This window comes from Anolis carolinensis, chromosome 3, assembly GCF_035594765.1.
Source record: "Anolis carolinensis isolate JA03-04 chromosome 3, rAnoCar3.1.pri, whole genome shotgun sequence".
In the NCBI taxonomy this organism is placed as follows: Eukaryota; Metazoa; Chordata; class Lepidosauria; order Squamata; family Dactyloidae; genus Anolis; species Anolis carolinensis.
Window position 1 is genome coordinate 254393930 of NC_085843.1, and position 23453 is coordinate 254417382.

The 23453-nt window shown below is 40.0% G+C and overlaps 1 protein-coding gene across 1 annotated transcript in view; it reads right to left on the reverse strand.

Annotated features, from left to right (window-relative positions):
• The window catches only part of slc9a9 (solute carrier family 9 member A9), a 373122-nt gene that overhangs the window by 197918 nt on the left and 151751 nt on the right, over positions 1–23453 (reverse strand). Inside the window, exon 9 of the mRNA XM_008106200.3 lies at positions 11518–11606. Coding sequence (XP_008104407.1) covers positions 11518–11606 — 89 coding nt within the window. The remainder of the gene's footprint in view (positions 1–11517; positions 11607–23453) is intronic.

Below are 23453 nucleotides of genomic sequence, written 5' to 3' on the forward strand. Positions count from 1 at the left end.
GCAGTGGCAACCCTTAATCCAGCACTAACCCAACCTTTATTAGTTAAGCATTGAAAGTCTTAGTCTTATTTGAGTGAATTTTTCAGCTCTGTTTTATTTCATGTTCATTATTTTAAGCCCTCATATTCTTCTATTCTCAATATGAAGAAATTTGCAAGGTTTGGTTAATTCCTATACGATCAAACAGGAATGAAATTCTTATCCTTCCCTACCAAAGAGGATTGTGTTTATATCATGGTACACAAAGCAGCTCTGGGCTGGAAAGAATTAGAAATTCATTGTGTAGTTCATGCATGATACTGAGAAATTGCTATGGAATCATTCCATGGAAAGTCAAGCAGTTCTTTTTAGTTAATACTACTGCTTTTTTTCAATATGAAAGGTTGTATGTATATTTCATAGTTTTTGTACAGCATTCTGGTAATCCATGGAGTTTTCTTAAGATTTCTTAAGATTTCTTGGCAGGTTTTTTTCAGACAATTAATTTGGCACTCTCCCAGATGTCTGCTCCTTCCAAACAAATTCATAAAATAATTATGAGCAAATACAGTTATGTGACTGCAAATCTCCTTGCAACTGCATTTGTGGTGTTTGCGATGATTGTGGGGTCATTCAAATCTAGTCTTTGGGGCTGTGGAGATGACTGAGCAGGGCTTTTTGAAGTTCGGAAAGATGGGCTCAGTTTAAAAACCACCTGACTTCAGGACAGATTTTACTCTGTGTTGGAAAGTGAAGGCTAATGAGGCTAACTACTAGCTTTAGCATTTCTGTCTCACACAAATCAGCCCAGAGATTTCTGAGAAAACTTGGAGCACCTAGCATTAAGGACAATCAGAACCCAGACTGAGAAGGTTGCCTCTGCCTCCTGCTAGCCATAATGTTAGCCTGCGGTGATTCCTTGGTTTCAGGCTACAGTTAATTGCTTAATTCTGGGCCAGAGAAAGAAGTTGTTTTGACTAGAGGCAAAGTAGTCGGAGAATTTGTAACATAAATCTACACTACACAAATCTAATGCCTTTTCCTTAAAAAAGGACTTTAGCGACTGAACTAGGATTATGTATTGTTCAGGCATCACTGACTGGCCTTAAATTCATCCACGTGCAAGCAGAAGAATACCCAGCCTCCTTCCATTGTTTCTTTACTTATATCAAAAATGTGAAATTGAAGTTTCTTATTTATTTAAACTGGAGTAGGGAAAGTGCAATCAAAAGGCTAGAAGTGGCCCATGGGACTTCAATTTTGTAACTCTCAAAACTCCCAGGAAATCCTTGAAGCCTCTGGACCTACCTGAGTTTTAAATAGCCCGAGTTTGGGCAAAATGCATCCCAGCTCCTTTAAACTGACATAAAAACATGGTCATTTGGGTTATCATTCCCTCAGTACTACTCATAACTACTCAAAACCTGAAAAAATTATAAAAGTCTGCTATTTTCCACTCAGAAAATCTCATAATCAAAAGGAACATGGTGTAATGTCCAATAACACCAGTCTGGATTCGGAAGTCCCACAGTATCTTTGCGTGCTCATTTTCCAATACTTTTGCAGGTTTGTGATCCCACCAGTTCTTTACTGCTGGGAGGTGGTACTTGAGGCGTAAGTTCCAATGAATCATTTGGGCCACATAGTTGTGCCTCTGTTTGTAGTCTGTCTGTGTGATTTTCTTACAGCAGCTGAGGATATGATCAATAGTTTCGTTGGTTTCCTTGCACAGTCTGCATTTTGGGTCATCAGCTGATTTTTCGATCTTGGCCTTAATTGCATTTGTTCTGATGGCTTGCTCCTGGGCTGCAAGGATCAGCCTTCTGTCTCCTTCTTCAGTGTCCCACTCGTGAGCCATAGCCAGGTCTTCTCTTTATCAGCTTTTTCTTCAATTTTGTCAAGGAACTTTCCATGCAGTGTTTTGTTATGCCAGCTGTCAGCTCTAGTTTGTAGTGCGGTTTTCTTGTACTGGTCTTTTGTCTGCTGTGCTGTGAGGAGTTTCTGATTTTTGACTTCAACCATCATCATCATCATCATTATTATTATTACTATTAGTAGTAGTAGTAGTAGTATCCCACTTTTCTCTCTAAAAAGAGACTCAAAGAGGCTCACAATAAGACCAATACAACATAATTTCAAACTGAAAAATATGCAAACATTAAAATAGAATACCATAGCGTGGAGCCAGGATAATTAAAGTTGTATGTGAGCATTTGTAGTCATGTATTAGATAAATAATGAATTGTGTAATTTACTTCACTTTCCAGTTTCTCTCTCCCCCCGCCACCTGTATTTATCAGCTTAGTCCCCATGGGCACAAGCAGGACTGAATCAATGATCAGTGAGGTTGGAATGGTGCCATGACATTTATACCTCAATGAAGGCAAAATACTTCTGATTCCCCTATCTACTTTAAATAGTGTTTGATTTCAATGATCCATGTCATGTAGGTGGGTCTGAAACTGAATTATAAGAAAGTTATTAAAATTCAGCCACTAGAGCAAAGATTTGGTAATATATTAATACATTTACATATTAGTAAGATAGGGAAAGCCTCAGGGAGCGGGGGAGAGAGTTTATGTAGTTTGGTGAGAGAACACATGCTTGGCATGCAGAAAGCTCCTGGTCTCTCCAGATACTAGTATAAAGAAATAATATCTCCTGGAGATTTGCTACTATAATCTGTGATAGCAATAGGGGTAATACAGATGAAAAGTCTGTAGTCAAGATAAGGTGTCTTATTGTGTTCTGAGTTTCAATTATGAAAAGCACTTTTCATTAAAAATTACATTATAACTACTGTATACAGCAGGGGTCCCCAAACTTTTAAAGCAGAGGGCAGGTTCACAGTCCCCCAGACTGTTAGGGGACCAGACTATAGTTTGAATTCCTATGCACACTGCATATATTTTATTTGTAGTGCAAAAACATGAAAGAATACAATATTTAAAATGAAGAACAATTTTAACCAGCATAAACATACCAGTATTTCAATGGGGTATGTGGGCCTGCTTTTGGCTGATGAGATAGTCAAGTTAATTAGGATTGCTGTTGTGTGCCTTCAAATTGTTTTAGACTTAGGGCAATCCCAAATTGAAGGTTTATGGCAGGGGGCTGGGGAAATGAGAGGCAGGGCCAGGGCGCACAGCCAGCTGGGCCAGGGTGCGCACTGCGCAGCGTGGGAGGTGGGGCCAGACCTGGCCCCGCCTCCCACTCTGTGCGCCGTGGCCCTGTCTCCCGCGCTACGGGGGGCATGGCCGCGCAACACGGGAGGTGGGGCCAGGTTTGGCCACGCCTCCCGCAGTGCACAGCCACGCCTCCCACGGCGTGGGGGGGGCAACAATATTTTTTTGCGTACCCTTTTTAATATCCTTGGGCCGGTTCTGGCATAGACAATTCATTAACTATGTCATCATATATGGAAGCCTACATTTTATTGCATGCCTCATGTTAGGCTTTCGCCTCATGTTTGGATTAGGTCTTGCAATTATATTAAGGGGTTCTCTTTTGTTTCAGGCCTCATGATAGGCTTTAAATCTTGCCATTATATTGGGAGGCATCCATCTTGTTCTAGGTATTGCCAGTATATTAGGAAGCCTTTGCCAGTATATTAGGAAGACTTCATTTGGGAGGTCTCCATTTTGTTCAGACCTCATGTTGGGCTTTATGTCTTTGGCCTGTTGTTCCCTCAGACTGCAGCCATTCTGAAGGAGGCCATGTGGTCTTCCCCTGTATCTAAGAGGCCCTCCAGGTTCTGCCTGGTCAGGCTCATGGCCTAACAAACTAGAAGACATCAGATGTTGTTTGTTCTGGAAGCTGTGCAATCACACTTTCTTGGCATCAAAGCAAGGCATGGATACACTATTGGAAATATAAATCTTCATTAGTGGCTGACTGCCTGGTTTGGGTGGGTACCCTGGATGTGGCCTTCAGGGCTGTATTTTCATCTCAAGCTATTGGGCCCTTCCTGGAAGTGACTATTTGCTTTGCTGTCACAGGGGGCACCATTTTCTATAGTGTTTGAGAGGAGTTGTCAGGTCCTGTTTGCTCAGAAAGTCACAGAAGTTAAGCAGCCAAACTCTCTCAGCCACAGAGTAAGATCCACACACTCATATTAAATACAAATCTTCATTATTTTACTTATATTCATCATGGTGAATATCCTGGCAGTGCCTTTCAAGACTGTGCTTTTGTCTTATGCCAAACTTCATCCATTTGGGGGACTGTAATTCCAAAACAATCCATAATAATAACGTAAATTTAAATACAATTTACAATGTTTCTAGGTATATAACAACTATGATAACTTGTGCTTCCTTTAGAAGTTTATACTTTAATTTCTTCTAAACTATCAAGTTTTTTTTTAATAATTAGGTATCAGACTAACCAAAACTGTTGAAGAAAAATATAAGAATGTTTTCCTGAATCAAGAGCAAACAGCCTGTTGCTGCTTTGTGAAGCCCGTTTGGTTAAGCAACATGATGCAGTTTTACATTTTGTTGAACTATACAGTGTGGTGGTGAGAACACTTGAAGAACTAAAAGAGAGTCCTCTATACACCAGTGAGACTTCTTCCCCAAGCTGGACACCTTCTTTTAGCTGTTCTGAATGCTGAATTTGTAGTAACCATAAACATCCTAAGAAAGCTTCTGTCATAATCCCTTCATCTTAGTAAAACATTAGAAAGTGTAGATAGGGACATTTTCTGTAATCTACATGTTGATGGTCTCTTAGATAAAACCAGGGAAATGTGCACAAAATCTGTGAAAGAATTTCAGGAGATCTTTGATACAGCAAGAACAGTGGTGGAGTCTATGAGCGGAGAAGTTAGGATTCCTTGCATCTGTTTAAGACAGACTTGTAAAAGCAACATGCCGGCAACTTCACCAACACTATTGGAATATTATAGGCTAAATGTATTCAACCCATTTCTGGACTTTTTCTGCAGTCAGCTTCAAGAAAGGTTTACAAGACACAGGGAAGTAGTTTAGGAACTGCAAGTGTTCCTCCCTATTAATTGTGTCCATTTCCAGTCCAATTTGAACAAGTGCACAGAACTTTACAATGAATGCCTTCAAGATACTGACACACTGATGGAAGAATTTGACCTGTGGTGTAGAAAAATATTGCACCTGCAGAAAAAACATCAAATGTATATTTTGTCTGTGATAGAAAGTTGTTTCCAAATGTGAAGAAACTAAAATAGAAAATTTGATTTAATTAAGTCTGTATAAAATATAGAATATACTTTAAATTGTTTTGTGTTATAGATCCACTCTTCATTAGTTGCTAAAAAGGTTTCAATCATCTCCAATTTTTTTCCTGGCTACGGGTCTGATTTTTAGGTGAAAAGCCCTCCATTTCAATAAGCTTCACCCTTACCCATGGTTTCATTCACACAAAGCCAAGAAATGTATTACCCACAGATATAGTGGCTGTACAGTATTACAGAAAGATTGATGTGCTTTGTTTGCTTGAACTGTCAAGAGTGTGCAGCAGGGGGACGGTGATGGGGACAAAGGGCCATATCCTCTTTTTTTGGTCATACTTCTACTTCTGTCTCCCTCCCAGTATTACCTTTTTCTTTCTCCCATTGTCTCTTTGTACCTACCCTTCCCATTCACCAGGCTCCTAAGGAAGATAGAGATAATTTTTGACAGAGGGCTAGATTGATCACTTGCAAATGACTTTTGAAATTAGGTCAAGGGCTATAGATTGTCCTTGTCTTAGGAACACCCCATGCCTTAGTAGAGCGTTGAATGATGCATTAATAATGTCTATCTCACTCTTTCAAAAATCATTGGTTTTTGGCACAAAATTTCACCATCCTTATTTCCTGAAGACTTGTAATGCAGATTTGTAAAGAACATTGCTCCATTTCACTGATTCATATATCAAATTAAATGTGGCAATTTGAGGGTGTTATTAATATCTAAGATCCCAACAAGAAGTCTTAAGGGTAAGGGATCATAACTTGGCTCAGTGGTGAAAGCAGTGTTGGAAATCGTCCAGCTCTTCTGCTGATTTTTTCCCAGATTGAAAATGTTTTCCACTTTGTTGAAAGTCAAGATGCAGTAGGACTCTAAGTACCAATAAATCCTGACATCTTGGTGATCTTTCCATTTGGGAAATGTGGATTAATTATCTATAAAGGGCTTGCCATATCTACTGCTGCAGCAGGGGTTGATGGACCATGACCAGAATGATGTTATTAAAAAGAATGAGGTCTTTTGTCACACTGAAACACAACCACTTGGCTGACCAGCTAAATGTCATACAGTTCTGCCTAATGCCAGATTTTAAAGGATGGTTGTTCAGACGTGCTTAGAAATAATCACTGCTTTATAAGTAGCATATTTGTGTTTCAACATTACTTATCAGGATTCCAACCCATAGCTGGCTTTGAGCAGCACTTATATGAAAAATAGAACCCAGTGTGAGCTATTATGACATCAAAAAAAGAGAGATCTCTAGGAAGTTCAGTTACACTTTTCAAAGACATTTCTTTTCACCAATAGGCTGTTTGCATCCCATTTAAAGATGTTTGTTTCAGGTTCACACAATGGTTTGAGAAATAAATATAGTCATGCTACCCCTCTATTCTGCCTTGGTCAGGCCACACCTGGAATACTGTGCCCAATTCTAGGCACCACAGTTGAAGGGAGATGTTGGCAAGCTGGAAAGTGTCCAGAGGAGGGCAACTAAAATGATCAAGGGTCTGGAGAACAAGCCCTATGAGGAGCGGCTTAAGGAGCTGGGCATGTTTAGCCTGCAGAAGAGAAGGCTGAGAGGAGACATGATAGCCATGTATAAATATGTGAGGGGAAGTCATAGGGAGGAGGGAGCAAGCTTGTTTTCTGCTGGCCTGAAGACTAGGACGCGGAACAATGGCTTTAAACTACAGGAAAGGAGATTCTACCTGAACATTAGGAAGAACTTCCTCACTGTGAGAGCTGTTCGGCAGTGGAACTCTTTCCTCTGAACTGTGGTGGAGGCTCCTTCTTTGGAGGCTTTTAAGCAGAGGCTGGATGGCCATCTGTCAGGGGTGCTTTGAATGCGATTTCCTGCTTCTTGGCAGGGGGTTGGACTAGATGGCCCATGAGGGCTCTTCCAACTCTATTATTGTATGATTCTATGATTCTATATTCATCCCATTTGTCTATAGATTAAACTAATTTACTCTTAACCACCACTATTAAGTCATTGTCATTCACATTAAAATCCTATCAAATTGAGCCTTCTGCTTACACAACAGTAATTTCCCTAAGGTAGCCTTACTAGGATGACATGGCTGCAATTGTACCCTCCATCTTCTATTTCTGAGCAAATGATATACAGAGGGCTTCTCTGCCACAGCCCTATAACCCAAAGTGGACCAAACATCACCCCTGTATGTTCAAATGATGACCAAGGAATTTTGGTTCTTAATGCAGGGTAAAGTGGACTGAACTGGTTTGATCTTGTGTTAAGCAAAGTCAAGTAATACTCCAAAGTTTTGCTGAAACTCCAGATCAGCCTCACACTTTGGGCAGAGTTTGGACATCAGACAGGCGCCAGTACGAACCAATCTCCAGTCCACATGGGTGCTGCTATGCAGCTAAGGGAAAAAGGGGTTTGATTGGGGCTGAGTGGTCCTTTTTGCCATTGCAGATGACTAGAGAGCTCCAAAGATATCAGCAAAGGCACCCATGCAACCAGGGAGAAGGAGGGAGATAGATGATGACAGCAAAATTGCCAACAGTTAGGAATTATCCAGCCATTTGCTGAGGTGACAGGGGATACAGGAAAAATAAGGGTGACAGCCTAGTTGTGCCAAATCAATTTTGGCCTGATAGGAACATTTAGACTTCACCCAACCACTACCATGGGTTGGGGAGGAAGGCATCTGAATACCTCTAAGGCAAGTCCAGAACATTTCAGATGTGGGCTGGCCACAGATATTGTGGTAGATGTAAATGAGTCGAGAAACATATGCTGGGTATAACACATTGACATCCTGACTAGTGACCACTGATGGCCCTCGCCTTTAATCCCATTCTCTGCTCTTGACTTTGCAGGCTCCTGCACTCTAGTGCTCAAGAGCTTGTATAGGAACATTCCCCTTGGCATGTGCATGCTATTCTCCTGTTTCTTTCCACTTACCAGCTCACAGCATGGGTCAAACTGACTGTTTCTAAAGCTCTCTTCTATAAGCAATGAAGGGAAGACACATATAGATCTCAGGGCACATTGTCTTTTTCTCTCTCCCAGTGTGAAATAACCAAATCAGGTCAGCTTGTTCTGAGTTGTCTAGAGCACTACTTCATTATTACTCTGTTGCAAGGAATAGACCCAGGTCAGCACTCTAATTGAAACTACTTCAATATATTTAGCAGTTTGTGCTATTATCTTCCTGGAGTTTTCAATGACAGTCTGAAGGAAAGAACAACTTGACCCACTTCTCTGGTGGTGATGCACCTAGAAGAACTACGCTATAGCTTTTTATACACATTCATGCAAAAGGAAGCCCTGTTGATTTCAGTGTGGTTTATTGCCAAGAAAAAGAGTATGGGGTTGCATCACTGGACATCTCAAAAGAGAGCAGATATGAATCAAGGTTTTTTTTTATTCTAAGCAAGATGGTTATTATTTTAAACTTTATGTGACAAGAAGCCTCTGTTCTTGGGACTATCCTTCTGGAAGCTAACCTGAAATTCTCAAAAGAAACTCATGACATCTAGAGACCATATTAATGCTATTTTGATGCAGGTTTCAAAGCTGTAAAGAGATTATCACATTTAAGATGAAGTTTCTGAAAACAAAAATAGCATCTTTTGTGCTTTTTTTTCAATTAAATTATCTTAAATTAAAATGAATGGTGTTATTATAATATTTCCAATTTGCATTTTCAGAAAACCTCAGAAATAAACAAAAGCAACACAAGTAGCCCTCCACATATACTGCTTTGAGGTCACCATGATCAAAACATTGAGACAAATATTATATAAAAACAGTGCAAACAAATCCAGAACCCATTGCGGACTCAGTAAATACTATATATATTCTTGATTATAACTTCGCCTCTCCTGGCCTTGCTCTTTTTAGACACACAAGATCCTCAAGCCAACTTCCTCTCTGCACAAGGACCTATGCTTTACTGAGCCATATAGACTCCCAGCTTACTAATGTTAGTTGGTTGTGTTTCTTCAAATCCTCTGCCAGTCTCCTGATGTCACCCAATTCCCTTATTTCTTAAAAATGTATCATGGTTTCCAGTACTTTTTGCCTGAAAATGAACAGAACCCCTAACGCAAAAAGGATACCATCACTCCCAGCTTTCATTTTGAATAAAAAACATCTAAAGTATTGTCTCTCCCTGATAAATGGGGTTGCCCACCCCAATTGACAAGTACCTCAAAAAAAAGAACCCAGAGAAACAAAAATACTGTCAATGTTATATTTGTATTTGTCTGTAAATCAACTCATTTATGAAACCTAACTGCTCCCCCACTTTCTGAATCTACTAATGAATTCAAACTTTCTGAGTCTTATAACACATGTAGCTGGAGGCATTTCAGTGCTTGTGTGATGTTGCCAATTTATTGTACAGTATAGTATATTTAATAGTCACAAAAGAAATGTTTATCTCAGTAGTTGGAAGAACTCCCAACTGTGTTTCCTGTAGCAACAGCAAATGTGTACTACTAATGAGGGTATGTGTGGAGATCCCACCAACTATTCTATGTCGTTCTGTTTCTTTTCCATAAGGCTGCTTCACCTTATGCTGTACATAACTCCATCTTTTAATTAAACATGGACAATTTCTAAAATTAATGTTGTCTTTTCCGCATGCAACTTTCAGTCCCATCTGTTCATTTGCATCCTCCTGAACTTGATTTCCAGATTCTCAATAAGTAATTAAACAAGTTGGTGAAACATGGTTCAAACAGATACCTTGCTACACTGTTGAAATGTTATGGCCAAAGGAGACAACCCGAAGGTGCCAAGAACATTTCCCAAGGAAATAAGTTTTCGTCCACCAATTGGCCTGAACAAAAAGGAGATTGGACACCACAATTAAAGAAGGATGTTGACAAGCAGCAACGTGTTCTGAGAAGGGAGATCAAAATGATGAAAGATTTGGAAGTCAAGCCCTCTGAAGGCCACCTTAGGGAGCTGAGTATGTTTACCTTCGAGAAAGGAAGACCGAAAGGGGACATGATAGTCATGTTTCAATATTTGGAAGAAAGTCACATTAAGGAAGTTTATTTTATGCTGCTCTGGAGATTAGGACAAGGTGTAATAGATTCAAACTGCAGGAAAAGAGATTCCATTTAAATATTAGAAAAATATTTCCTGGTGTTAACTGCTGTTTAACAGTAGAATATTCTGCTTTAGAATATGGCGGAGTCTCCTTCTCTGGAGGTTTTTAAGCAGACTGTTAGGAGTGCCTTGATTGTACTTTCTTGCATGGCAGGGGGCTGGACTGGATGCCTTTTGTGGCCTCTTCCAACTCTATGACTCTTGAGGACAGACTGCCTTTGGCTTACTCTTCATCTTTTGTGCATTCACCTGGCCTACAGTTACATAGGAAGCGAAGCAGGCATGGGTGGTAATGGTGTGAGAACACTTGCCTGTTTCCATCTTGTTCTCCCACTTCTATGCACTTTGAATGGCAATGCCTTTCTGAAGCTGTCAATGAGACATTGGAACTAGGGCTATAACACAGTGGCCCAAGAATGGTCTACAAAAAATACCTGGGGGTGGTATAATCAGGTTAGGACTTGGGGGTTGGATGTCCAGGGCCTCCTTTAACAGAATGGGCATGATAGTCCCAAACACATTTAAGGGTGGTTACAACATTTCTAAAGTAAGTAGAAGTAAAATAATAAACATGATAGTTAAAGGGTCTCTTTACCTTCTGAAGTACTCCCAAACAATAAAATACCACCTAAAATTACCTGACTACACTATCCTTACCTGTCAACAAAGCAGATTAACTGACAAATCATGATCCAAACATCCACAGACATAAGCTTTGTGAAACCAAAGTGACTTAAGTCTTTGTTTGATAAGCAGAATCCTGTTTCTGTGGAGGAAATTTCAAAAACAGCTAGTGATAAGCCTCAGTAAGGCAAAGGGGAAAGAAGTGTCAGTGGCTCAAATGTGAAAAGAGGTCAGCTGCTCAGAAGGAGATGAATAAGCTCTTGAACAAAACAAGCCAAAACTAGGGAAGCATCCCAGCCCTACTCAGTAAAAAGGACCAACAAAATGTTACCAGCTCTGCATATTTCACCATCCTGATTAACACTGGATTGTGACCCCTAAGGAGAAAGAGATCTCTTTCAAGTTTTGCTTAGCAGAAGGATTGTTACTGTTTTCCTGGCAAAGTCAGCAAGAGTAAGCTTCTCTCTTAATGAAGATATAAGGTTTATTCTTGGCATCAATGAAATCCCTCCCAGCGATAGTGTCAGGACTGCTATATGCTCATTGTGCCGGCAGAAGATGCAAAATAAGCAAGGAGTTTGGGAAGAAGGGGAGGGATATTTCATACGTTACCTGTTTAGTTCTCATTCTGGAGTCTGCTGACAGATTGTTGTATGTATAATGGGCCTGTGTGACTCCGCAAAAAAGGACTGCCACTATTCCTGAAATACAAAGGAGGTAAAATGCCATCAGCGGCTTGTGTTTTTCTCCCTTGGTATATGTTCAAAGGAATGGTGTGTGAGGGGACTATCTAGCCTGAAAACTAATCAAACTTTGTATAAAATACTCTTTTTATAAAAAAGATGGAATAAATGTGCTATAATATCTTTCAAATAAGCCACAAAGTACAGTAGAGTCTCGCTTATCTAATGTAAACGGGCCGGCAGAACGTTGGATAAGCAAATATGTTGGATAATAAGGAGAGATTAAGGAAAAGCCTATTAAACATCAAATTAGGTTATGATGTTACTAATTAAACACCAAAACATCATGTTATTCAACAAATTTGACAGAAAAAGTAGTTCAATACACAGTAATGCTATGTAGTAATTACTGTATTTACGAATTTAGCACCAAAATATCATGATGTATTGAAAACATTGGCTACAAAAATGTGTTGGATAATCCAGAATGTTGGATAAGCGAGTGTTGGATAAGTGAGACTCTACTGTATCCTTAATCAACATAATGGCAAATTAAGAATCTTCCCTGTCTCACTGTACTGTGGTTTTTAAATCTATATCAGTTGATATGCATATATCTTTGTTATTTAAAGTAAATCCTAAGTGATATACAATGTGAAACAATATGGTATAATTTAGTGATACCAAGTAAGTGTGTATAGAGCTGGAACCCTACCTGTTTCATGTAACACAAATGTTTGTAAACTACCAAATTGGGATTTAAGGTAGCTATCAGTATTTTAAAAAGATCAAGATGAAACATTAATTTGCAATAGTAAAAAAGAATTAAACAACAATATTATTTTTAAAATGTGTTCAAAAATAAAGATACTTAAAACTTTTTAAAAATATAATGACTAATAAAGATATGCAAATACAGTATGTTTTTCATATCTTACAATACTACTGCTACATAATTAAAATTCAACAATCTAAGGCATCATCTACACTGGTAATATAATGCAGATTGATCTGGATTATATAGTCATATAATCCAGGTCAATGAAGTTAAACTGCATTATATGAGCTGTTTCAAGAGGGATGTCACATGATCCCCATAACCAGTGCCAATCAACAGCCTTGTTGAAGCACTTTGGACGTGCTGGACGTGCTTGGGCAAACATGCCCAAGTCCAGAAGTATACTAAAAGTGTGAATCTGACATTTCAGGATGTGTAATCCCATCCAACTGCAGTTATGTCAGACAAAAATACTTCTTAAAGCGCATAACTTTACTCAAAAGCAATTGTAAATGGTATTTAGAACTATTTGAATGTCAGTAAAGATTATTATTGCTAGAACCTCAGCAAAGTTGGTTTTGTGGCTATCATTATAACTGGTTGTACCCAAAACACAGTCAATCTATTCCTTCCATCTGTAAAGAGGTGGGTGTCCTGTTCTTATCAGGCTATCTGAATATGGAAAGCATAACACTCATGTAGCAGTTGATGAGAAACTAACTCCATACTAGCAATAATTCATGAACAGAAAGGATTATAGTTGGTCCTTTACATCTGCAGTTTGGCTTTTGTAATTTGATTATTCACAGATTGATTAAAATGTTCCACTGGATGTTGACCATGAAATCCTGCTAAAAATTCCTACAGCTGCTCTCTCAAATAAAAAAAGAATAGCAGGTTTTTATTAGTGCTTTTAAAGGGGTTATTTGCCCCTAACCTCAGCAAATGTGGAGAGCTGACTGTGTAGTTGAAACAGTGTGAACCCATGACTGTCCAGTGTTACAAGAAATATGCCTAAACCTGTGGACTCCATAAAGGATCTTTTACATAAACTGGACCATACTGCCCCAATTTCATTTTTAGAACTTTGATATTCTGTTAGAAGCCTCACACCCACAACAAGATCCCTTTGCATTCTAATTAGAAGTTGTTTTTCTAGGCAAATTGACAGTATATTGACCCTTCTTCAGTGTGTGTGAAACTGAACTGTGTATTATTTTTATGGGGAAACTTATTAGTGGAAATATTCAGTTTCTTCCTAACATCATTCAACTTTCATTTTAAACCACTATCACCTACATGGCATGTGTCAAAGAAAAATTATTCACTGGTTCCTTTCTCATTAAATGCTAGTGAAGCCTTCAGCATCTGGAGCTAAAAATAACAATCCCTTCACTGGGAACAATTTTCCACTAAATGAACGTTCATTTTCAAGGAAACCTGGAAAAGTTTAAATGTGAAATGATATTGAATTAATTCTTGTAATGTGTAAAGATCTCTTTTGCAACTATTAGAAAAATTAGTCCTTGCTCTTAATTAGGTGTTCAACACCTCCCTGCACCCCACGTTCAAGGCTAGAGGCTGAAATTGGTTATCATATTCAACAATGGCAGCAGAAGCAAAACTCCGTGTTGACCATAACCAGCTATGAATCATCAGCAACAAACCATGGAAGAATTTTTTAAAAAAAATATACGCTCTAGCATATAGTGAAAATTGGCTCTTAGCAAGCTGTGAATATATAAATATAAGATTATCTCTTTCTCTCTCCTCTTTATCTAGATTTCTACATTAAATGAATGCTTGCTTCCTGGTTTTAGAGTTAGGGGGAAAGGGGTCAGTAGAACAACATTTGTGATATGTTTTGCAACAATTCTCCTCTGTTGAAGCTATGCCTTAGTTTATGAACAATTTAGGAAAATTTAAAAATAAATCAACTGCTCTTTTAATAACAGGTAGCAGGGAGTTCTTTATCTGCAGTGATTCTGCAGAACCTTTGTGTTTTTCCACACTATGTTTGGAATTTGTGGATGGGCAACTCCACCTGAATCAGGTAAACTCTTGTTTTCCCCTCCTTTCCCTTCTCTTCCACCACTGCTATTCAGAGGAGTCCCTAGATCCTCTTGGAAAACTTTTCAGGGGTGGCACCTCAGAGGGAGGGTGATCAAAGTCCGTTTATGCCATTGTTTTGAATAAGGGTAATCATTTATTCAGAATACGTTCTATTGGTGTAGCCAAAAAGTAGGCAGTGATAATGTCTTTATGAATCTTAACAAGCAAAATAATCAGGGGCATTGTCATCATATGCCAAAGTAATGTTCTGTGGCATTAACCTTTCCTCCTGAAGTTCTTAGCTGTTCCACTTTGTTGGATGTCAAAGCTGTGCATACTACATGAGCCATCTTGCTAATCCCCAAACTAGCAGGCTGCCTTCAGATGTGATGGACTATACTATTCCACCATTGATGGTGAAGTAAATATCAACTGCCATGTTGTGACCTTCTAAATGTGAACTGGAAAGGGGGTGCCATCTTGTTCTTTATATTTCATATATAAATAAGTGTTTTGGCAGCCTTGTTCTAACTTTTGATGATCTTTAGACCTTGAAGTTTTGACATTTGAATGATGTGACCTAAGGTTTGACTACACTCGCAAAAAAAACCCCTGCAGAGTTGCTTCGAATTGAAGGCTTACTGTCCCCACAATGCACAATTACTTTCAGTGAGTATTATAAGGGTTTTGGATAAGTCAACTTGCCCCCTTCCCCTTTGGGAAAGGTAAGGGGATAGTCCAGAGTTTTCTGGAAATTCCAGAGTATCCCACAGCTTTGGGGCAGTCTGGACAGTGGGTTCAGATCTGATTCAACCTGATCCACTGTCCTGACTGGACACCGGCACCATTGCCCTTTCCCTGGGCTCATTAGATCATGCTTGTGTCACCACCATCATTACCATCAGTCCTACCCAGCCACAAAGCTCCATCTGAGGTCTTGGTCACTGCTGATGTCAGAATGCAGTGCCTACATGACCAGCAGGCACCCCATTCTGGTATCAACAGGGGTGCCTGTTACATCCAGGAACTTGGATGCATTCCATGGCCAGCAAGCAGTGGTGGTAACCCAGGGGAGGGGAGATGTGGAGTGGATGCACTCCTGGGCCATCTGAACAATGGCGCCAGATTTGGTGTAAAAGTACTGGATCGGGGACAGTTCCGGGGCACATATATACCAGGCTAAACTACGCGATGTAGGTGAACCCTTAGTCTGATTTTTGCTTCTAGCGACACAAATCATGCTATGGAACTCAACAGGAAACAACAATGGTTGAGGCTCGGATAATTACAGGCTTTTAGATGAGTGAGCTATGTTGAAAATGGATGATTAAACTATCCCATTAACATAAAATATATTTTCCAGGATTTTAGATTGATTTCTGGTGGGTAAGAAGAACCCACTTAAAATAAACCTGCATTAGTGCTTCTGGGCAGCTTGTCTCAAATAAAAAACCAGGATGACACTATCTCCAAGGAACATTTTAATTGGAATGTCCCACACAACTGGATGTCAGAGTGTTGCTTTGAGGCTTTTTTCAACTGCATTGCTTCAATGCAAACTGGAAAATTTGACAGTACTCACAGGCTTTCATTTCAGAGCCCCAGTTTTTGTCAGGCTGACGGGAAGTGTCAGAAAACTGGCTGAGTTAAACATTTAGGGCACTCGTCCAGAGACATGACACTTTGCAATGACATCTGAGTAGGGAAATTGCACCCTGTTCTAAATACAACTCAGATTATTATTTTTTAAGCTATATTTGCCTGGTTGTTGTCATTCCAAGAGAACTGCTGGAATTTAATAGAGCTCAGATGCACCTACTATAATAGCTGTAGAGCTGAAGGGCTTATTTTTGTTCTAGACTTCCCATAGGGTGTTGAGTTATAAATGCCATTATTTTTCCGCAGAAGAAATCCAGAGAAGAAATATAGTGATACAGAATTCTGTGAAATAATATAAAAACTAAATTCAAGCTGAAAGTTCTCAAGATAATTTTCTTTTAGTTTGAAATGTTAGGCTAATGTGCAATATAAATGTTAATTTACCAAGATACCCTATTTGGGATGATCAGTAAGATGTAGCTTCCCTCTCCTTCTCCCCCAAATATGCTAGAGGGAGGATACAATTTTTCCCACTTTTCATTGACTGAAAACATTACTATATATAAAAATCTAACTGGCTGACTGACATCCATACCATGAAAGTTCTAAAACTGATATTTAAACAGTCAGTTTGTGAGTACAGAAAAATGTATGCTTCTATTACTAAGCGCCAATATGGGTTTTTCAAAAACAAGACATACCAGACTTGCCTAACCATTTCCCTCTCTTTATTTTGGTAGAGCTACATATCTAGATTTCCCTAGACCAGGTGGACACACCTAACATGTGGACACCAGAGGCAAACCTAGGTCCCATAGTATCTTACTATGAGTACCATGCCCCATGAAGACCCTCACTGTTAATCCTAGTTAAGCCCTTTTTAGTCAAAAGGATTAATATTTTATGTACAGTTTCTGGGGGTCAGTCTAGACAGCCTCTGTGCATTTGAAGCCTCTGTCACCCTGCCCCTTTAAGAAATCCCTCAGGGATGGAGCCTCAGGTAAGACATTTCTGGTTCTTGGAGGAGTCAGCCTTTTTGTGACTGGAAGGTAAAGAGAAAGGAAGGCCGGAGGTACTACAAAATAGAATGTCCAGTCAAAGCTGTATGAGTTGTATTCAAGTTCATTCAGATCTGTATTCAAGTCCAGTCAGAGTGAAATATTGAGACCATATTAGAGACAGTTGAACACCATACAAGAAAGAGTAAAAAAGAATACATAAAGATTCAAGAGCCTCAGTTCAGTCAGAACTGTGTCTATCTCTCAAAGACTTTACCTCTCCTCATAAAGACTTTGTAGTGAGACTCAGGAGGAGAGAAAGTCTAAAATTCTTGTCAGTTGTTTGATTCAACCATACAGTCTCTGATCTGTTCCCTGCATAGCCAGCTCACCTTCCAGTTAGTTAAGATAGCACGGGTGGGGCAGAACATGAGTATAGTGCTGTGTATTAATATGGTTTTCTCATATAGGTGGACTTCCATAGTGTATGTCTACACAACAGATGCAAAAATCCTGTTTGTGTCAAAATATAACAGCTGGTGAAAGTCTCATATACCCCTGCCTATACTTTTGAATAATAGAACAGGAAGTGCTGATTCTCACAGATGGTATTCATTTGATGCACTATGCAGGGTATAACTGTTACATGAATCAGGGGCATGGTAGCAACTGAGGACCCTGTTACACTGCGATATAAAATCCAGATTATCTGCTTTGAACTGGGCTATATGGCAGTGTGGACTCATATAATCCAGTTCAAAGTAGATAATGTTGGTTCTTTGCTTTGATAATCTGGATTATATGGCAGTGTAGAAGGGGCCTAGGACATCAAGTGACAAACCTTATGATCCGTACGGCAAGCTGCACCTATTTATTTATTTATTTATTACATGCATTTTTACCCCGCCCTTCTCCCCGAGGGGACTCAGAGCGGCTTACATTCTGCCACGAGGGCCAGCAACAAATCTATATATCTATATATATAATAAAAGTGAATGTTTGTATCGGAGTATGTATCAGCGTTTTGATTGGCCTGGCGGAATATGTGCTCGCGTTTTGATTGGCCTGGCGGAATATGGATCAGCTTTCTGATTGGCCGGCCGGAATATGGGCCAGCTCTGATTGGCCGCCACTTTCACAGGCCACTGGGATTGCTGAGGGAAAAATTACTACCAACTGGCTTCGTTCGGCCTACTTATCTCCTCAGAACGATGCTAGCTTTGGGACAGTTAACAGCTTTCGGCCTACACTTTGGTAATAAAAAACACCACTGCCACCACCAGGAAGGCCGGACCTGGACCAAACTTGACACACATCACCCCTACGATCCATGAACCCACTGACAACAGATGGCCCCCTTTGGCCCCTCTGCTGACAAGTTTAAGGCCTTCCAGGCTGCCCCCACGCCGCTAGGCCCAAAAAGGGACGCCATCTTGCCTCAGCTTTCAACTTCTTTGTAAGGCCCTACTTTCCTCAAAAGACAGCAGAGAACATTGTTATTATATTTTTAATGATATGCTTATGAACACTTCTAGCCCCCAAAGCCCCAATCCAAGCCGCCTTTGATCATTTTGCTAACACATTTCAGGCCTTGCAGCCTGGCTCCATTTTCCCTGTTCCAAACAGAGCAGCTTTTGCCTGTGTCTTTTGGATACAGCACTCTCCTTCAACAAGGTCAGGCGGTAGTACGTAAATAGGTTGATCCACTGTGACGGCACTTCCTCATTCCAACGTCATAAATTAGTTAAATTTGCCTCCCCACTTTATAAGTGGTACCTTATTTCCTACTTGATAGATGCAACTATCTTTCGGGTTGCTAGGTCCTTTGGCTCTGGGAGTTATAGTTCACCCTTATATAGACAGCACTGAACCCAGCCAACTTCGGATCTGGACCAAACTTGGCACACTGCCTCATCATGCCCAACGGAGCATAAAGGCAGGGTTTCGGGGTGATTCTCCTTTGGCTCTGGGAGTTGTAGTTCACCCTTATATAGACAGCACTGAACCCAGCCAACTTCGGATCTGGACCAAACTTGGCACACTGCCTCATCATGTCCAACTGAGCATACAGGCAGGGTTTCGGGGTGATTCTCCTTTGGCTCTGGGAGTTGTAGTTCACCCTTATATAGACAGCACTGAACCCAGCCAACTTCTGATCTGGACCAAACTTGGCACACTGCCTCATCATGTCCAACTGAGCATACAGGCAGGGTTTCGGGGTGATTCTCCTTTGGCTCTGGGAGTTGTAGTTCACCCTTATATAGTTAGCACTGAACCCAGACAACTTCGGATCTGGACCAAACTTGGCACACTGTCTCATCATGTCCAACTGAGCATACAGGCAGGGTTTCGGGGTGATTCTCCTTTAGCTCTGGGAGTTGTAGTTCACCCTTATATAGTTAGCACTGAACCCAGCCGACTTCGGATCTGGACCAAACTTGGCACACTGCCTCATCATGTCCAACTGAGCATACAGGCAGGGTTTCGGGGTGATTCTCCTTTGGCTCTGGGAGTTGTAGTTCACCCTTATATAGTTAGCACTGAACCCAGCCGACTTCGGATCTGGACCAAACTTGGCACACTGCCTCATCATGTCCAACTGAGCATACAGGCAGGGTTTCGGGGTGATTCTCCTTTAGCTCTGGGAGTTGTAGTTCACCCTTATATAGTTAGCACTGAACCCAGCCGACTTCGGATCTGGACCAAACTTGGCACACTGCCTCATCATGTCCAACTGAGCATACAGGCAGGGTTTCGGGGTGATTCTCCTTTGGCTCTGGGAGTTGTAGTTCACCCTTATACAGACAGCACTGAACCCAGCTGATGACGGATCTGGACCAAACTTAAGTGATATTTCCTCACATCCCCAAACAACTCAATGCCGTCTACTAATAACCCGGGCACTGCCGGGACCCCAAGCTAGTATACTATAAAACAAGATAATTAAAACATGATAAAAAGTATACAAAAATTAAAACGCTGCAAGGCAGCGATATTGCACCATCCTCAGTCATTCAATACTGCTACAATTACAGATTTGTGACCCGATTACATCAGCCAATGAGCTTATTCGCTGAATGCCTGGGCGCAGAGCCAAGTTTTTAGTTTTCTTCTAAATCCCAGGAGGGATGGGGTTTGCCGGATATTGCTGGGGAGGGAGTTCCACAGCCGAAGAGCCACCACCGAGAAGGCCCTGTCCCTCGTCCCCACCAGCCGCGCCTACTTCTTTTGGGTATATTTCATTCAGGCCAGGGAAAAATAAACTGAAAAGCATAACTGGGATGCATTTTACCAAGAAGTTCACATACAATTCTAGGTAATAATTGTCCAGTTTCTAATCATCCTTTTTTTAAAGTAAAGGCTTAAGCAAGTCAAAACAGTACAGTTCTAGTATTTCTTCAATGAAATGTATTATCCAGATCCATTTCAGTCCAGTCTGGGGTCTGGACTGAAATACATTTTCCTGGGAATTGTACAAAGAGAATTGGTCCAAGATGGTTCTGTTGGACATCCTGGTGAATCATTGGCAGTGATAATGGTATGGGGCTTGTTTTACATTGACTGCAGTTCTTTTGACAGAATATTCCCAGATATGATGGTGAGGAACTGATATTCAGCCTACTGGCCATGAGTTTCTAGGACCGCACAGACTCAGTCCCATCCCTTATGCTTTTTAACATCAACATGGAGCCACTGGAGGAGGTTTGCTGGAGTGAGTGTTACCTACTGTCCATTGTCTTGTGGAGTTTGGTGAATAAATATGTAAATTAGGATTCATTCTTTTAACTGGCCATATGGAAAAATATCAGAACTCATATAATACTAGTAATAATTGCTGGTAGAAATGGTAGTACTCCCTTGCTACTAAAGCAGTATAAACACTTCCCTAGCTACAATGTTTTGCTATTAAAAATGACTGTTTGAATGAAAAAATACATTTCTAGTGACAGACTCAGAAAACCCAGATTTATTTTACTTGTCATTTCCCCATGGGGACAGAACAATTTCCTTTCAAATGAATTCAGCAATTCCTCAATTTATAAGCAAGAACTTTATTTCTTTCTAATGACCTGTTTTTTTTTTAAAAAAAAACATCATGTATAACTGAGTCTGGACTGTGCTTTTCACTCAGATCTTGGCCTCTAAAAGTAGCTTACTACATTTCCTATATAACTTTAAAATTCATCCGTGCACAGTGCCACCCTAAAAATTTGTGCTATGATTTCAGATAGTTAAGAGAACAGGATGACACACTTTCCAAGCTGACTGAAGAGAGAGACTATAATATGTCACTTGGGGTGTGAAAAGATGACATGTGCCAATTATATTCTGGCTGGTTGTACGGTATGTTCCAGTCCTCTAAAAATGGATTTTACCTTTTCAGTGGCTGTTCCTCAAGTAATTAAATCATTGTTGATGGCATCTCTATGTTCATTGCAGCAAGTGGAAATTAAACTGAGGCATTCTATTTCAGGCTTCAAACTCGCTTTCTTTAAGACAAATGTTGGATCCAATTCTGCCTAACATGACACCAAATCAGCTTTAGCCCATTTTTGATTATCTAACATGAGTCAGCCATTGATTTCTCCTCACACGTTTCCTTTTATGTGAGTTATGAAGACTATCCTCACCTAGCTCATGCAATTTATAAAATAAATGTGAAGAAACATAATTTAGATACCTACTATAGAGCTTGCATTGTCTTTTTCATGTGAAATTCTTATTGATTTGTTTTATTTAAATCTGAATGAGTTAAAATGCCTTACTTAATTCTACTTTACATGACACCATATGTATTAGGGAATTTTAATAAGACGTGATTTAATGAGTGTATGAATAATTAGTTCCTGGGGTAGCACAGCCAACGTATGTGACTACCTTACAGCAATAGTGAGTGTATCTTTCTAGGTGCCTCTGCATGGAAATAATCTCTCATTGGTTTTGCAATTTTGAAACATTTATTTTGTTTCTTTTGGCAATATGGCATCATACAGAAACAAAGGGAAGTATCTGCAAGCTTTCAGAAAAACACTGTGAAAGAGGGCTGTATCCCATGCTTGTTAGTAAGGGAAGACACAAACATGAAACCTTTGGTTGGTAGGATATAACAGAGTGGCTGGCAACCTGAAAAGAATAACTTCACATTGCAGTGGCTCCATCAAAACATAGAGTACATTAGAATATTGTGACACTTTGGCTGATGGAGTCTTGAAAGGGCTTTCTTTCCTTCTCCTATGTCAAGAGCTCAGAACAGTAATATTTCCAAGCTCTGAAACCTTTTTCAAAAGTAGTATCCACAGCAAACATAGGTTAGCCAGTTTCTTGCTCTGAAATATAGCTCACAGCACCTGGTATTCATCCAAGAATTTACCAGGACTGTCCTTGTTTAGCTTCTAAGATCAAACCTTTAGAGTATTAGGAAGAGGGTGTGATGATATTGCAATGCCATGGAACCTATTTAATTTGCCTGAACATTTATATCACTGATGGCAAATAATTCAATTGACAATTAGCTCTGAATCTGCCCTTAATGACATGTAACCAGATGATATTGGTTGAGTAACAGTGTGGTTGAGTGGGATTTTACTGCTTTTCCTTCCAGTCCCCCAGTTTACAGAATTGCCAAAGTGTACATACTTTTTACCCTTTGCAAAAAGCCGGTCTCATTTTTCACACATCCTCATTTGAGTAGTCTTCATAGTTTTTTTCTGCTCTGACTCATATTAGTAACATCAGTCCAACCAAATACAGGAAAAAAAAACCCGCAGCACACACTTTTTGCTGCACATGCACAGTGCTGAGACAAAAACAGCATCTGTTTCTGGGGTGATCTGGCTTGACAACACATTCAGTCATACTGATTGATATGGGGACATGTGGCATCATATCCATGTTGCTCGGAAGGCAGTCTGTTGATCAGCTAGCAAATCTCTACCCATTGTCAAAAATTTTCTGAACAGATTACAGTATAGAGATAGGAACAAAGAACACAGACACATTTATCATAACTATACAGGAAATAATTCCATTCTTGTTTCTGCTTTGTGCTTAAAGATGAATATTTCTACCACACATACTTTTTGCAATTAAAATAAAAACAATTAGATGTGTAGAAGCTTTTGATAACCTGGGTTGTTGTGTGTTTTCCGGGCTGTAAAGCCATGTTCCAGAAGCATTCTCTCCTGATGTTTCACCCACATCTATGGCAGGCAACCTCTGAGGAGAGAAAGCTTCTGGAACATGGCCATACAGCCTGGAAAACACACAACAACCCTGTGATTCCAGCCATGAAAGCCTTCAACTACACTTTTGATAACCTCATTCTTAAAAGTAAATTTCTATTTCTCAGCTCCACAGTCACAAATGCCAAATGAAAGATCCTTTTAAGGCTCAGCAGTTCTACTGCCCAAATAGAGTTTCATGGAAAATAGTTTTCCA